Source organism: Genypterus blacodes, unplaced genomic scaffold (genome assembly GCF_046128005.1).
Source record: "Genypterus blacodes isolate CSIRO-AG114 ecotype Tasmania unplaced genomic scaffold, CSIRO-AGI_Gbla_v1 ptg000112l_1, whole genome shotgun sequence".
Taxonomy (NCBI): domain Eukaryota; kingdom Metazoa; phylum Chordata; class Actinopteri; order Ophidiiformes; family Ophidiidae; genus Genypterus; species Genypterus blacodes.
Window position 1 is genome coordinate 3076475 of NW_027466916.1, and position 17175 is coordinate 3093649.

General features: G+C 46.6%; 2 protein-coding genes and 1 long non-coding RNA gene across 3 annotated transcripts; 2 read left to right on the forward strand and 1 right to left on the reverse strand.

Annotated features, from left to right (window-relative positions):
- The first annotated feature begins 522 nt into the window (after nucleotides 1-522).
- Nucleotides 523-7637, forward strand: six4a (SIX homeobox 4a). The gene is made up of 3 exons (XM_076161491.1): nucleotides 523-1554; nucleotides 3220-3911; nucleotides 5277-7637. The coding sequence occupies exons 1-3, from the start codon at nucleotides 821-823 to the stop codon at nucleotides 5888-5890; spliced, it is 2040 nt and encodes a 679-aa protein (XP_076017606.1). The 5' UTR covers nucleotides 523-820; the 3' UTR covers nucleotides 5891-7637.
- Nucleotides 7638-7910: 273 nt separating this feature from the next.
- On the reverse strand, nucleotides 7911-9838 carry LOC143009542 (uncharacterized). Its single transcript, XR_012964692.1, has 3 exons — nucleotides 9751-9838; nucleotides 8541-8744; nucleotides 7911-7989 (listed from the first exon to the last, which is right to left on the reverse strand). It is a non-coding gene; the product is annotated as an uncharacterized LOC143009542 (long non-coding RNA).
- A 3497-nt stretch (nucleotides 9839-13335) lies between these two features.
- six1a (SIX homeobox 1a) lies at nucleotides 13336-15965 on the forward strand. The gene is made up of 2 exons (XM_076161689.1): nucleotides 13336-14194; nucleotides 14966-15965. The coding sequence occupies exons 1-2, from the start codon at nucleotides 13635-13637 to the stop codon at nucleotides 15258-15260; spliced, it is 855 nt and encodes a 284-aa protein (XP_076017804.1). The 5' UTR covers nucleotides 13336-13634; the 3' UTR covers nucleotides 15261-15965.
- Nucleotides 15966-17175: the final 1210 nt, after the last annotated feature.

Genomic DNA, 17175 nt, shown 5'->3' on the forward strand with positions numbered 1-17175 from the left:
TTGAAAGATGTTAAAATTAGCCTGTAAGTAAAGTCATAACTCTGCAGGGGGGGTTGCGTTGGCATGGACAGTGAACTGAGCTGCGTGTCTTCCTAACGTGGAATTCTGCATTGTGCCTTCCCTAGAGGTCAAAATTGAGAAATGTTTGGAAAGTATAAGCTATAATAAGCAGTGGAGAGCATGTGCGGGGGGAGGGGAGGAGGGAGGGGGGTCACATTGAGGCTGTTCTCTGTAGGAGAAACCGACAAACACCGATTAAAGACGAACGAGACGAGACAAACGGAAATTCACGAGTTCTTTAATGCTTTTTCATGCTTTTTCCCATTTTTTATTTCATGGAATAAAATAAGAATGTATGGAACAACTTACAAGTGGATTTCCCCCTAGACAGGAAATGAATTAAAGGTTGTAAATACTTGCAAATGAACAACACACCTACAAACAACAGGGAGATCCCGTTCCCACGATCCCACACGCACTCGCTCACTCACTCACTCACCTTGCGCAGGTGAGCTACGGGAAACATACTGGAAGTCCTGTGAGTGACAGCTGGAAACCAAACATTGGCGTCTGGATCCCGCTCGCTCCTCCCTAATGGGGCCTCGGGCGGCCAATGGCGTGGCTCTCCCGCAGATAGACCCCAGCGTGTCTCCTTCCAGCTCCAGTCCCCGCAGAGTAAAAGTCACGTTGGGAGGAAAAGGGGAGAGAGATATCTACTTACAGCTGCTGTCAGATATCCGATCGCATTCGCATGGCAAGGAGGTAACCTGATCGAGCTGGGAGGAGTGACTTTACCAGGGAAGGCTTGAACAGGAAAAAAATGTCTTCTTCTTCTGCCGGAGAAGTCACAACAGCGGATGACATCAAGAGGGAAAATGTGAAGGCGGCGGAGAAGCGGGAGTGCATCAAGCTTGTGGCGCTGGACGCGGCGGAGTTGTCCATGGAGCGCACGACTCCCAACGCGGACGCGGTGCGCACGGAGCTGCTGGTGAGCGCCGCTTCCTCCCTGGCGTTCTCCCCGGAGCAAGTGGCGTGTGTGTGCGAGGCTCTGCAGCAGGGAGGCAATGTGGACCGGCTGGCCAGGTTCCTGTGGTCCTTGCCACAGAGCGACCTGCTCCGCGGGAACGAAAGCATCCTCAAAGCCCAGTCACTCGTCGCGTACCACCAGGCTCGCTACCAGGAGCTGTACAGTATTCTGGAGAACCACAGTTTCAGTCCGTCCAACCACACCTTCCTGCAGGATCTGTGGTACAAAGCGCGGTACACCGAGGCGGAGAAGGCGCGGGGGAGACCCCTGGGCGCCGTGGACAAGTACCGTATCCGGAGAAAGTATCCTCTGCCCAGGACTATCTGGGACGGCGAGGAGACGGTGTATTGTTTCAAGGAGAGGTCCCGGAACGCGCTGAAGGATCTGTATAATCAGAATAGGTACCCGTCCCCTGCCGAGAAGAGGAACCTCGCCAAGATCACCGGGCTCTCCTTGACCCAGGTCAGCAACTGGTTCAAGAACAGGAGGCAGAGGGACAGAAACCCGTCCGAGGCGCAATCCAAAAGGTGAGACCACAAAAGGAGCAATCCACAGGTTATTACATCATCAAACGCCACTCAGTGAAGTCATTTCAACGTCAAATTCGTGTGTTTGTGCGTAAAAAGGCGCGTTTACATTTTCAGACCAGAGTTAGTTTGAAAGGGCGAAACTCATGAGGTTTACAGTCATTCACACTCAGTGAGCTCGGTGAGTCTCTTAATATCCCACCGGACTCAAGCAGCTGTGAGACTTGACAGCGTTAATCATTAACTGTTGCTAATTTAGAAACACAAAGTTCTCCGTAAAAGCGTCGGCAGCACGTTTTTACTGTTTTGAAATATGAAGCGGTTGCCATTCGGATCCGGTTTCAAGTGTGTTGGAGCTAAGGGGCATGGAAACCATAAGCAACGAAATAACGCGCACACACACACTCTCTCTCTCTCACACACACACACGCACACACTCCGCTGGCTTCAAACACACGGAGCGAGTAACTTTAATGAAACAATTCGATAAGTGACTTATAAAACACGCGAAGTTGTCCTCGTTTATCTCCTTTTACATGTAGACTATGTATCGTGTGTGTGTGTGTACGCATGCGGGTGCATGTGTGCGCGTCCACAGCCACATTAATCGTTTCCATTATCGCCTTTTTCCCTCTGAGATCTAAAAGGATTCCAGCGTTTCATTCCATAATCCTGCTCACAAACAGGCGCAATTTTGTCTTCTTTCATGTTTTCTTCTTTGTGAACAAAGCTGACGCGCACCTGGTGGAGGTGACCTCTTTCTCTCTCTCTCCCTCACTCACTCGCTCACACACACACACAAACACACACTCACACGCACACACGTGAAACAATAAGAGCAGGCAGACAGTCTGCACATTGCTATTCTGAATCCAAACCCTCTGGATCTTTTAAAGTGAATAGTCAATACTAAAAGTAGCTCAGATGTAGCTTATAGTGTCTTTATAGCTTTTCCTGGAAGTGTGCGCGCCTGTGTGTGTGTGAGTGTGAGTGGGGGCAGCTGCTTGAATCACTCTTATAGCTAATTTAATCAATAGGCTGCAATGTAACAGCAGCAACATCGATATTTTTTCGTCGAGTTATTGAACCAAATAAACTATTTAAACTGGGAATAAACCCCGATTAAATTCCGATATAGAATGAAGGGGAAAAATGCAAATAAACTGTGAGCTGGAGCCATTTGGGTTGTCACGCCTCTGCGCTGGCATTTTGTCACGCTAGAATTTATTGCGCCAAATGGTTTCACGGTCGTTGATGTTGGTTGTTGTCAGTGTGGCTCTCCATGGGGTAAGAGGCCAATACACACACACACACACACACAGAGAGAGACACACACACACACACACTCACACACGCAGGCTGCTCTTCAAAGCCCAGTAACAACAGCAACAAATGTGCCTGAGCTCCAACATGTGGAGGTAAAGGAAATAAACTCAAATTTGCTTCATAACATTTTAACCAAATATTTGCTACACATAGTTTTTAACAGTTCTGTGCCCGAAACCAACAATAAGAATGTGAAGGATTTTTTCCTACATGCTTATTCCACATGTTGGACTCAGAACATTATACTTAATATCTTCTTAAATAAGTCAGCTCGACCCCCCTGCTTGGTTTGGTGACACACAGCTCTTCATCGCTCTCTCTCTCTCTCTCTACTTCCAGTGAGTCTGATGGAAACCACAGCACAGAGGACGAGTCCAGTAAAGGCCAGGAGGAGTTGTCCCCTCGGCCCCTCTCCAACTCCTCAGACGGGCCCATCACCCACGGGGGCCTCCCCATTCAGACTACTCTGGACAGCGGGGTGGTCATCCAGCAGATCGGGGACATCAAGATGCCCCCTGGATCCGGCGGCGGGGGCCTCTACAATGGAAGTCTAGTCACCAGTAACAACTCCTCCACTGTGTTTCACAATGGCGGCTCGTCTTACCTCCACACACCCGGTAACATCCTCTTCAACGGGTTGAATTTGGGTATTCAGCCCCTGGCTTTCAACCCTCTGCGGCCCTCTGGAGGGGTGCTGCTGGGGGGCTCAGGGGTGGACATGCAGATGCAGTCGGGGCAGGAGAAGGGACTGGGCACTGAGGACTCGACCCTGCAGTACACCTCTTACTCCGGCTGCGTGAACGGCGCAGAGGTGAAGCTGGAGGAGGTTCACGCCATGGCCGCCCAGAACGGGGGCTCCTCCGTGCTGACGTTCGGCTCCGGGTCGGGGGCGCTTCAGCTAGGCGGCTACAGCCTGGTCCAGGTGCCAGGGGGGGTCGGCGACGGTGACGGCAGCTCATTACTCAGCAACGACGTGGGTCTTCCTCCTATGCAGCTCTCATCTGCCTCTTCTTCCTCATCGATCACACAAGGTGGGTTCACAAAATGTGAGTCAAAAACAGTGAGTCACAGCCTACGTGCTGCAGTCATTTCCTTGTTATAACTTCATCATGAGCTCTTTTCAGGAAGAGTCAAGAGTAACAACATGGACTTAGTTATGCCTCATTACACAATTAAGACAGTATTTAATGTTTAAGGCACAGAATGTTACACATTATAATGAAACACCCACATTTAATCATTTTAAGCTGTTTTCACTATCAAAATAATACAAGTGACTAATTTTCAACCTATATTCTGACGTTTTTGAAGGTTTGTTTGCTTGTAAATTCAGCTGACAAACAGAAGAAGTCTTGATTCTTTGTATCAGTAATGAACTTGATTGAACTCTTCACTCATGTATGTGAACTTCAGTTTACATGGTCAAAAACTTAGCCTTAGTACTTTAACTAAGGCTGAATGGAATCCTCTCAGGCAAAAACATCACCAGGGAACATTCTTGCCACACAAGTCAGTGTTCAGTTTAGTTGTGGTCAGAGAAGTAAAAGTGTAAACTTCGCTGTGATGTAAAGCTCGTCTGACGCAGCGTCTAAGAATAGAGTGACTGAAACTTCCACAACATGTTTATCATTATAAGCCTGACTTGATATCATGGGTGCCCCTTTGCTCTCTGTAAAAGTTCCAGCCTGTTGCAATGTCGCACTTCTTTGGTGGTTTGTCAACAGATCTCCACTACGCCTGTCCAATACATTTGAGGTGCTTTATTCATGGCCTGTCTGGGTTTGGGCCTTTTGCCCAAAGGCCTGATACTACACATAACAGAGCAGAGCAGGGCAGGGCCACACACACTCACTCACTCACACACACTTACACACACACACACAGAGAGGTGGTCCTTCAAAAACCCTAGAGATGAATAAAATGAGTTCTGAAGTCACCATCACTCATCATCATTGCTCTCTTGGTCTCCAGACCAGGGAGGGAAATGTGTTTCAGACAATCAGAGGGTCATGAAACGCACTAACAGGGAATGAGCCATTACAGCACTTACTTTGACATGAAGCAGAGAATCCACACCAGGAAGAGAAACAAGGAAAAAACTGAAAAATGGAGTTTGCCGCTGGCTCCAAACAGACTTTTGCATTAGTGGTACAGTCTTCTGGGGCGCCACGGGGTCAAGCTGAAAGAGCACAAAGTGTGTGAGACACACAACAGTGATTTTGAGGTCGCAGCCTGCTCAAAGTGAAATATGGAATACTGTGAGGAGTGTAAAGGGGTCCAGCAATGGGAAAGCTACAAGTCAAAGTGCTAGATATGGATTATAGCCTGATAAAGAGATGTTATAAATGTGTATTGAAAAAGCAATATTTACATTGATATGTGTTCTCTTACCTCAGGTACGATGCCACTGAACAACGTAGCAGTCAGCTCCTCCAGTGACGACTCCTTACAGCAACGGGACAAGCAGAACATGACGCCCCTGCACTACAGCACGGTGCTCTACAGCATGGGTACTGCAGGCCAGACGTCCATCAAGAAGGAGCCGCTGGAGGGGGGCGTCTACTCCCCGTACCACCATGGCCTCCACATGGATCCCAACGGTCAGATCAGCTACGCCGGCCCAAACTCCGACGAAGTCCGTTCCAGCCAAGGCTCCGCCACGACCACAGATGTCACCGCCGTCAGCTCCTCCAGCCCCGAGCCGGAGGTCTACACCACCCTCACCGTCAGCACGCCGCTGATGGCCCATGTGGACCCGAGCGGCCACCACCTACAGCCCGGCGATTACCTGGGAGGCCACGAGGTCCGGACGGTTCGCTCGTCGCACCTGATGGGCCCCGGCATGAACAACAACTACCTGAACATTACGGAGGGCAAGATGATCGGCTCTGGCCCGGGTGGGGTGAGTGAGATGGTGCGGGCCATGTGCGGGGAGATGGAGGCGGTGGAGGGGAAGGAGCTAGCCAAACTACAGACAGTGCAGATAGACGAGGACATGGCTGACCTTTAACCTCAAACCTCCAAACCTGTCTTTTTGTTTAGTTTTTTTGGCGGAAGCAGCCATGTTGGCCCCGAGCAGTGACATGGTGAATCTTTTTACTTTTCTGTGTGCGTGTGTGTGTGTGTGTGTGTGTGTGTGCGTGTGGGTGTGTTGATTTTTTTTTTTACCATTCATTTCCTTTAAATGTTAAATTATTTGCAAACATTGTGTTCATTTGACTTGTTGTACAATGCACTCTGCCCAGACACAAGCCCGGTGTGTGGGCTTTATAAATCTATCATAAAAGTTCCCAAAAAAAATCCACGACATGTTTTTAAAGATCCCCGTTCTTAAGAGACTGAGCGTCGCCACTGTTACTGGTGGCCCGTGTGCGTTTCAGCCACGTTTAAATGTGCATTTTTTATAGGCAACACCTGCTACTTCCTGTTGAGTGGGATTTGATCCGCAGAAGCAGGTGCTGGAATGTCCCCGGTCACGTGACCAGGATGTTCCTCCAAACTAAATGCGTCATCTGGGTCAAACCAAAAAGGTCACTCAGTAGGGGTGGGGGGGGGGGGGGGGGGGGTTGGAAGAAGGAAAGCGCCCCCACTGTCTCACCCCCCCTCCCCGGGTGAAAACGTTCACTACAACTGCAACGGCTTTGCTGAAGGACGCAGCGCACGTATACAGAGGATAGATCGGTCTTCATACGCACAAAGCTGCTGATTTACGCAGCTTTGTCCTTCAGTGAGCACCTTAAATTCTCCAAAGGTCACCGGCGTCTTGTTGCATCACACCGACAAGAGTATAAACACGGTGGGGGTTTTAGATAATTGGACTGGAGTCTAGATGAATGTGCCTTTATGCTACTTAAACTATAAGATGGCGTTGGTCTGTTTTGGCATTTGCACTACCATGACGACGTAAAGAAAAACACACGCCTGTACATGTTTCAGACGGCCTTTTGTGTTGGGCGGTTTGTCACTTTGACACGCGCCCAACAAATGCACACTACTTCAGCAATGGACTCCTATTTCAAGCCTCATCAACAAGCAGCTTGACGCGGACGATGATCGAAAAGGTCAAAGTGTGGGTTCACGTGTTCTCCGTCGTATATGGTTTATAATGCTGCAGGTCATAGTATGTTAACTAGATGTGTTGATGCTTTACTATCCCGAGTTTTAGTTATCATGGATATTTTCATATTTTTCTATAAATCCAGATGCAAACGTGGACAGAGTGTTTGCCTCTGACACGTAGAGAGAACAAGGACACTGACCCGAGACAACACACCCACAACACGCAGTGTGTATTTTTATGGTCCCGCCTTTGAAATAGAGAGGGATCGTGACCATTTCTCTTTGCATGGCGTCATGTTTTGGACGTGTTATTTTGTTGTTTTGAGATAATAACGTTCTGGCGTAGCTCAAGCGAGACACGACGGTGCGTTTCTTGGCTGTCAGAGGAAGAGGAAAGGCAAGAGAACGCAGAGAAGTGTGTCTTCATACATAACCATGGTCAACACACACACATTTCAACCTGACAGCCAATGGACATCACACGCATCACAGGTCCTCACACTAGTAGCATTAGATTAGATTACCATTAATTTGAATGGACCTGTCAGTGAAAGAATTCTCAGTGCTCTAATTTCATATACCAAAAAACGAGTCATGGGCAAATAGTCAAACTGATGGTCATTTGTTTTGTTTTTTATCTTAGTTTGAATTATATGTTTGTTATCTGAAATTATGTGAATGTATTTTTCTAAATCTCCATAATGCAATAAAAGTTTATATTTATAAAAACATATAAATGGACCTGCATGTTCTTTCCAGCAAAGGTTGCAGTCTGAGTGCGTAAAGATGACCGCGATGAAATGATTGAAGGACCTCTGATGATTTTCAGGCACATATTATGTCAGTAATAAATGTAAATTTATGACAGACAAAAAGCACATGTCTCCGCTACATAAAGTGCCTGATGTAGCCGAACTATGTGTGGACGGGGGAAAACTGGCGTGCAGTAATCCAGTCGAGCCAACGCTGCTCTCTGCGAACCTGCGGTGATCGTTTGCACATGCCGGGCAAACCTGGAGTTCATTAGGCCTCCTTTTCTCATCTCAGCCCCTGTAATTCAAATAAACAGCAATGAGATTTCCAGAGGTAAAGCTCCTTTTGGGTGGGGGGTCCGTGCTGTTCCCCACACAGACCAGCCCTATCCAAAAGGCCTTCTCCCTGGGCTAATACTCAACAACCCCCAGCACGCCCCGTCCAACTTGTGGAGGAATGAATCCGAGATGCTGTCACTCACAGACACTGGGTCTCTGTCCAAAAAGAGCCTCTCATATGGCTTAGGGGGATCGCTGAAGAATTCATGAATTTCCACCCAATACTTGTTCACTTGTGGGCACCCAACCAAACCCAAGGAAAGAAGATAAGAAGTGGAGAAAATTCGACAAATGGGCGAACAGCAGGGGCTTTTATTTTATACTCAACATGTCTGCGCTGGATTAAAGGAGTTGTCCTTTCGGTGGATCTTGGCTGGAGGATTTAGAAATGATCTAACTGATGACCTAAATAAACAGAGGCTGTTTGTCTGTGCTCACTGTTGAGGCACAGAGAGACAAAAAAAATGGGAGAGACTAGCGGGAAAGAGAGGGAGAGGCGGATAAGGTTACCTGTGCACAGGTGACCTCGTCGCCATGGGCAGTGGATTAGCTGATTGTTAGGTATCGGGTGACTCCTCCTGTAATATTGAAGAGGGTGAAAACAGCTTTGTTGGAGCCCAGAACAATGTCCCATTCGCAGCAGGGGCCCATGGTCTCGTGGGTCTCACGGGGAGGGGGGCACAGAAAACTCCAAAATCCACCTTTGTATTCAACCTACAAATTAGAAAGGAAAGGAGTGCAGGTTGGTTTTTGGAGTGTGTGTAGTAGATTTTCATTACGAGTGCGAGCAGTTAGGGGTTAATGTTGTGTATGTGAAGTATTTACAACATGACATTTTTTATGACTGTTTGAGTATGAATTACAGGACATTCCCATTTTGAAGCAGGACCTGGCTGATATATGATTTTCTTCACAATTTTCCAACTTACAATGTAAGAAAGAAAATCCTTGGGCGAGCAGTAAAAGCAGGGAACTCCCTGAGAACCGGGGCCTTATTAAAAACGCTGACCTCTGATCTTTCAGATGGTTTCAAAGCTGACATTTAATGCGGCGCAGCAGACTGCAAGCCATATGTAACATGACCTGGGGAGCACGGTCCTCTGCTGCTCCACGTCCCACTAATGAGAGGGCAGGGGTCACCGGGTACCAGCCCGCTCACACAGACCCACCACTACTACCCGGGCGGACCCCTCTCCTCCAGGCACAGAAACAAGCTATCCCCTGCCTACACAAAGCCATCCTCCCCAAATAAATGTCTGGAACCATTGTAGATTTTTCTTTTACCTCGGCCTCAAATAATTGAGTTGTTACTTGGCAGGGGGAAGGTATGTGCACATGTCCGCTCCATCATCCAGTGTGGGAAGGGGGGACCAGCATGATTCACTGGTTTGGTTCTGGACTTCAAGGACATCTGCCACATGTGGGCTTACAGTTAGAAACGGCATTGGAACTTACTGTTTAATGGGAGATTTAAGTGTGAAGGGGGGGGGGGGGGGGGGGGGGTGACACACACAAACACACACACACACACACACACACACACACACACATTTATATATATATACACACACAGCAGCTGGGAGGCTGCATTACGTCCATAGTGGTCAAACAATATTTCTCAGAGAGAAAAACAAGAGCACACACACTGACTGAAACACACACACACACACACACACACACACACACACACACACACACACCTGCTCCTCAACTGTCTCACCCCTCAAACTTTGTCATTTGCCCCATGTCAGCGTCACGGCTCTCCCGCAGGCTCTCGGCCCGTGTAGCAGCGCCTGGTCCCGGGGTTGATAATAGCATGGCGCCCCCTTCCTGCCAGCAGTGACACACGGCGCAGCAGCAGAAGCCTGTTGGGGGGAAAAGAAAGTGTTTGTTTGTTTTATGCCGTTTCGCTTTGTTTACTTATCTCAATCCTGTGCAGCATTTGAATGAGTTCCCTGAAACAAATGCCTTCCTCCGTGCGAGCCGTGTTTACCGAGCGGTGACACCGTAGCAGCCCGGGTCGCGGTGGCGTGTTTGCGGGGGAGCGCGGCCCTCTGAGGACCCGGGTAATGGTTTTGATGGGGGCTCACCCCGGCGCACTTGGACCAGGTCTAATTTTCCAACATGACAGGAAACTCTGTTAAGCTGATAATTGCAGCTCCAATTTCATTTAACTCACTCATGTCAACAGTTGTGTTTTGTTTTGAGAGAAGGAGCTTTTTTTTTTTTTTTACGGCCTATCGGAATATTAAACCCTTTTAAACTGTAGCTTTAATTAAATACACATTTCAATAGAGGCCACTTAAATTACGACAAAACTCGGGGATAGTCTGAAGCCAATTAATTGATCTATTAATGTGTGCTAATATATGTATAAATAGCTGTTATTGACTAAAATATAAGTAAGTAACTACAAAAATATGAGAAATTGCTGTAAGAAAATAGGTCAAATATTCTTGTAATAAAATAAACTTGACTCACCCAGCAGGCTGCAGTATTTGCTGTTAATGTTTTGATCGTCTTAACTCTCCTTCTACATTTTCCAATAAGGGAAAGCGTTTTTTATATTAATATTTATATATATGGGTCACCAAAGTCCAAAAATTCAAAGGAAGCCTTTGGGTCTTTAAATGTGAGATTTTCAGTCTATTAAAACAGTATCGGCTTTGTTCCAGCCGCAGCTGAAATAGCACTTTGGCTTCGCACTGAGTGAAAACCATCTGCTGCTGCTGCTGCCCGAGTCCAGCCAGGCAGCCACAGCTTCAATTTCGCCTTATTTTTTAATCAAACATCCGATAGGAAACATAGGAGGGTTTGATTGTTTGGCTTAGTTACGGTGACATTATCATGAAGCCTTTCCTGCTGTTTGAATCTGCTCGTCACGTTTGTCTCACGTTACGGATCCAGATTTGTTTTCATGATAATATGAATAGAAATTATTCACACGCGTATACACACACACACAGTTCAGTCACAGACCTGCACACCACTAAACAAGCTCAAATGAGGCCTGGGAGCTTTATGCTGCCTGAGTGAAAACATTCTGACATTATGGAGTTTTACTAATATTCAAACTTTGGACATGTACCACAATTTGAAGAATTTGGTGTTATCGCGATTTCTTCTTGAAGTCGCTCCTCCCTTGGAAGTCACATTTCGAGCGAATAACGAGGGGATGGCCTTGCCTCAATATTGTATGAGTGTGTTGGGTGAAGTCCAGCCCCGGCCGCGGCGGAGGCGGAGGGAGGCGGAGAGTCCACATCTTGAAATAATCTGCCCCCCGGGCTGCTCGGGTTAAAGGAGGAGGAGGAGGAGGCGCAATGTGGCAGAGATATTAGAGAAACCCGAGAGGCGCTCATCAGACAGCTCATTTACTGGAGCACCGAGCTGCCACACTGCAGGACCCCGAGCCACGGTGGCCTGCTGGCCTATTTATCAACCAGGATCCACTTCAAAACACAGATCAGGACTTTCAATAACCCGGTGTGAGACTATATAAATTGTTTAAAAGCAACAATCGCGATTATAAATTCTGCAATTGTCTTATTTAAAAATGAGATTCAGCAAATTGCTTACCTCAGTGTGGGATTCGACCACTAGGAGCAAACATGAGGCGACTAAACTGTGACACACTCACACAGCTCACAGGTGTTCACCATTTTAACAGAAAGACTGAGCGATTTAGCCAATTACAATTGAGCTCATAAACAGCTGATCGGTATAAAAGAATACATATATATACATCTACTCGTTGTGTGTGAAGGCAAATGATGTTGAAAGATACACACACAATAACTGAATACATTATTACTGTGTGTTCATCAGTTACTGAAAATCAAAATGACCTCAAATAAATTTCCTTAAATTAACATTAAGAAGCTTTTTGTATGTTTTAGTCTATATGTTCAATTAAAAAGAAAGAATACAGGTAAATTGCATTAAAGCTGTTTAGATTTTGACCCATCAGTGTTTTTGCAGGTGTCTGTGCCACAAAAACAAAAGTTTAAAAAAATAAATCTTTAGCACAGGGTTTATCTTCTCAATAGGAATGTGTTTAGACTGGAGGTTATTTTCTAGGCCCGGTCTTGTTCTTTAACATATTGCCAGGGAATCTAGTTTCAGTGCTCTGGTGCAGATAAAGAAACGTGATCTATGGCTCAAACCAACAACTGCACCACCAAGAAGCAGTGTCACAGAGAACTCATTTACTAATGGATTGGTTTAGTGTTTCAGCCCTCAGAAAACACTGGAGCCAGCACGGTGCCAAAGCCTGAAATATAAATGTATATAGGCTGGTCTGTAAGTATACAAGCAGGAGCCCAGTAATGCAGATATCACACCAGAAGAGGCAATTACAGGAGGGAGGAGCTGATGCATGCAATATCATTCATTTAGGGGTTTGTTTTTGTCCATGTGGTTGCTCATCTGTCCATATAGGCCAAACTGGGTGAAATGGTCTAAAGATGGAATATAATGAACAATATGTATTACTGTTGTAATGTGCAAATAGGCACATGGGTCTAAATGATAATTGAAAAAGTGTTTGTTATTTCAACACTGTGTTTGTCAAGAAGGCTACCATGTGGCAACCTCTCTCTCTCTCCACCCCTCTCTCTCCTTCTCCCTCTCTCTCCTTCTCCCTCTCTCTCTCTCTCTTTCACTCTCTCTCACACACACACACAGCCCATAACACGTTTGGCAATAGTCCCATAAAGCAGAAGTGCGTAATGGCGCAGCAAGCAGCATTTTGGCCTAATTGTCATCGGGACTTATTAAATTATATCACCTCATAAAATAAACGGCTTCGTGATTAATAGACTATGAAGGCAAACGCGTCTGTGTGTAATTAACGTGCTGGTCGTCAACTGTGACCTGCAGTGATGGTAAATAATATATAGCATAATACAATAAGTCGTCAACCATAAAAGCAAAATAGTAACAGAAGAAATAAATCACATTTTCAGATAATTACCAACTTAAAATGCCTCATAGACGTGATGTTATTACTCCAGATAAACAAATAAAAGAAGATAAGGGGTTATGGGGCTTTAATCTCCATGGTAACTGATAAAGGAGATGCCACGCGCACGTGAGAAATCTGGAGCTCAATGTATGGAGGAGGTACGTTGAGAACACGTTAATAAGGCTTTTAAGAGGTCTGCAATAATTGATTAGTGTTTAGGTGCCGCTGTGCTCCCTCAGCTGGAGCAGCAGTGGGGTTGTGGGGGCGGGAGGTGGCGGGAGGTGGGAGCGCTCCTATTTCAGCCCCTGACGCATTGCCTCTGGGGAGGAAACGGAGCTGCAAACTCAGTCCTGCTCTGCTGTACAGGGTGCAGGGCAGAAGAAGAGCCAATCACCGAAACGCACAGGCTCCCTTTAAGCCTGACATATCTCCAACAGGAACAAATTGTCCCAACAATCAACATCCCCAATCTGCTGCGCGCATCGGGGGCTGGAGCGGAGAGTGGATCGCCCGTACAGGCCCGTGCTGCGCGGACGGATTGCGCCGGATTGCGCCGCGACAACAGCCAGAGTCGAGACACGAAAGGACAGCTGTCGTTTTGGATATCAGCTTTTTTGGACGGAGGAGCGAGATCGGACATTATGTCGATACTGCCGTCCTTTGGGTTTACGCAGGAGCAAGTGGCGTGCGTGTGCGAGGTGTTGCAGCAGGGTGGAAATCTGGAGAGGCTCGGCCGCTTCCTGTGGTCTCTACCCGCTTGCGATCACCTCCACAAGAACGAGAGCGTCCTCAAAGCCAAGGCGGTGGTGGCCTTCCACCGAGGGAACTTCAGGGAGCTCTACAAGATCCTGGAGAGCCACCAGTTTTCGCCTCACAACCACCCCAAGCTGCAGCAGCTGTGGCTGAAAGCGCACTACGTGGAGGCGGAGAAGCTGCGCGGCCGGCCGCTCGGAGCCGTGGGGAAGTACAGGGTGCGGAGGAAATTCCCTCTGCCGCGCACAATATGGGACGGAGAGGAGACGAGCTACTGCTTCAAGGAAAAGTCCAGGGGCGTGTTGAGAGAGTGGTACACGCACAACCCCTACCCGTCCCCGCGGGAGAAGAGGGAGCTGGCCGAGGCCACGGGACTGACCACCACGCAGGTCAGCAACTGGTTCAAAAACAGACGGCAGAGAGACAGAGCTGCAGAGGCCAAAGAGAGGTACGAGTCTCTGTCTCTCTCTCTCCCACACTCACACTCACACACACGCACTCGAGGGCTCTGTTTCCACCCGTGGAAGTCATGCACATTTTTGTTTACATCTTATCCAGAGAGAGACACATTTGTACTTCTAGTTAAAGTCAAAGTGAGGTGACAGTGAAGGCTCAGAGTCACGCTGCTGGGATAATATTTATATAAGATGATGGAACTCGAAGTTTATAGGAAAATACTTTTAAATTTATATTGAAGGGACACACATTTATTTTATTTTATTTTTTTAAATGCCATTTCTTATTTATTCGAGGTTTTAGGTCCTTGACAGTGACAGAAAAACAGGTAAACAACAACGTGAGACGGAGAAAATAAACCCGTTTGCCTGAATTGAACTCAACACAAAAATATGCAAAATGTCAATAAAACAGTGACTTGTATTTTTGTGTGGATTGATGTAAAAACGATTGAATAGTGATACTTTTTTAAGCAATTTAAGAGGAGGAGAAGCTTTGTGTTGAACTGGTATAAAAAATAAACACAAAAACGCAATAAGCAGAATTAAATCCCAGGGAAATAAATGTGGAGAAATATAATCCTTTATAGATCAGATCTGCAGAGGAGCTGATGATCTAATCCTCTCTGTTTTGTTATCTATTATTAAGACATATTAATCTGTAAACTGTATACTCCTGCTGCTGTAACTTCCTGATTTATTCTATTCTTAATATATTCCCAGTGTTCAGATTTAACGACGTTATTTCCTGTTGTAATTTCCAGGGAGAACAGCGAAAACAACAACGCAGGCGGCAACAAACAGAACCAGCTGTCCCCGCTGGACGGAGGAAAGTCTCTCATGTCCAGCTCGGAGGACGAGTTTTCACCGCCCGGGAGTCCCGACCAGAACTCAGCGCTTTTGCTCCAGGGCAACATGAGCCACCCCGGGGCCTCCGCGTACCCCATGTCCGGCCTGGGGCCCCCACAGTCGGTGCACGGCATGCACGGACACCCGCACCAGCTGCAGGACTCCTTGTTGGGACCTCTAACCTCCAGTCTCGTGGATCTAGGCTCTTAAGAGGCTGGCAGATTTACTCTATTTTGCAAAAAGAAAAACCAAAAAAAAGAAGACTGATAAGTGTATCAGATTGAGTACATGTATGAAATAACACTATAATAGCTTCTACCTTATAATATAGACTGACTGTCTGTCGTTAAATTGGGTTAGAACCGAACTCCCTTTATGCGCTTATCCTGTCCTGTATGTCCTCACGTGGAGGAGCTTTTCTCATCTCCTGCCCATGAAAACACAACCAGGACCTTTATGGAACTTTTAACTCAACCAAACACTTAACTGGACTCCCCCCATTTGCTTAATTTATGATATTTTGTTAAGATAACAAAAGAATTATAGCAACTTCCTGCAATGGAAACTAAGAGGTATAACGTTATCATTAGAGTCATGGTAATTAGTTTCCAATAAAACAAAAGTAATAGGCCTACATTTGTCTCTGTGTTATTTGTTTATGAGGAGGAGGATAAACATCCCTGCAGGTTAATGTATATGGCAGCAGCTATAGGAGGTCCATATGACTCAGACCGGAAATTAACAGAGAATCAGCAAATATTAAGATTTAAAATATTTAATTTTGTTGTTATTGTTTTTTTTAAACCTGCTGAATGGAATTAAGTGTTTCCTCCAAAATATGATGTACCTCAATGTGTAGAATACATGCAAAATATTTAATAATTAAACTCGAATATCATGAGATGAAATGCGTGCAGGCATATGACGTCACTATCATAATGGTAATTTTAATATATATATATCCATACATATGCTAGTGGTAGAATCTGTAATTGTACACATGTGAGTAAACATCAGCAGCTGTCTCTGTGTAAACATGCGGCTCCATCACGTCCCTGTCTGATTCATACTTCATGTTTGGGGGGAAAAGGCGGAGGGGCTTTTTTTTTTTTTTTACCTCTTTTTCTGCGGATCGTTGCTTTTTGCTGCCGTGTTTTCTTTGCTCTCCCCGTCAGTTTGCTCTGTCGGTTCCGGGCCACGACAAAGCGCCACACCGCTCACAGGCTGCACACCCCTGCAGAGCTGCACACACACACACACACACACACACACACACACACACACACACACACACACACACACACACAACCAAATTTAAAAGCTACATATATAATAAATCCATTATGGCAGATATAAATACATATTGATACTAATAAGAGCATAATGAAGCAATAGATTAAATATAATTTGACAGTAACTATGGGAACAGAACGCCCACCCTTATTATCAACAGCAACAATAACAATTATAATTTACATTTTCTATAGTTAATCTCCAGATAATAGTCCAAACACACGTGTGGTGGCCAAGCTGTGGTGCAGGCCCAGTATGAGGGTCTACTCTGGTTGAGGACAGCTCTCCTGCCTCCCTCCCTCCCCTTACTCCCCCCCTCCCCCCCTGGGCTCCTCGGGCTCATGTCAGGCTAAATTGTTTTGAGCAGAGTGCACCGAGGATTTCCTGCAGCATAATCTGAAACAGTCGCTGCCCGCATTGCTGCCTGATTGCGCAGATTGCGGGGCTGCTGCGGCGGCGGCTTCGGCCTCGATCCGCCGCGGAGGGACCTTGAGACATTCGGCATCACCGGAGGCCTCCCGCTCTCAGCCCCTCAGGTCTGCTACACACACACACACACACAGAGAGAGAGAGAGAGAGAGAGAGAGAGAGAGAGAGAGAGAGAGAGAGAGAGAGAGAGAGAGAGAGAGAGAGAGAGAGAGAGAGCTATGCTGCCCCCCACCCTCTGTCCATCCATACATCTGTGTGTGAGTGAGTGATATGTGTGTTTGCTTGTCCTCAGCAGACCTTCTATCAGACCAGGTTTACTCCCAAATATGATACACCCCATCAAAGTCAAACAGCTGATTCTATACATTTTTACACACTAATCCGTTCCCATATATCATGTCAC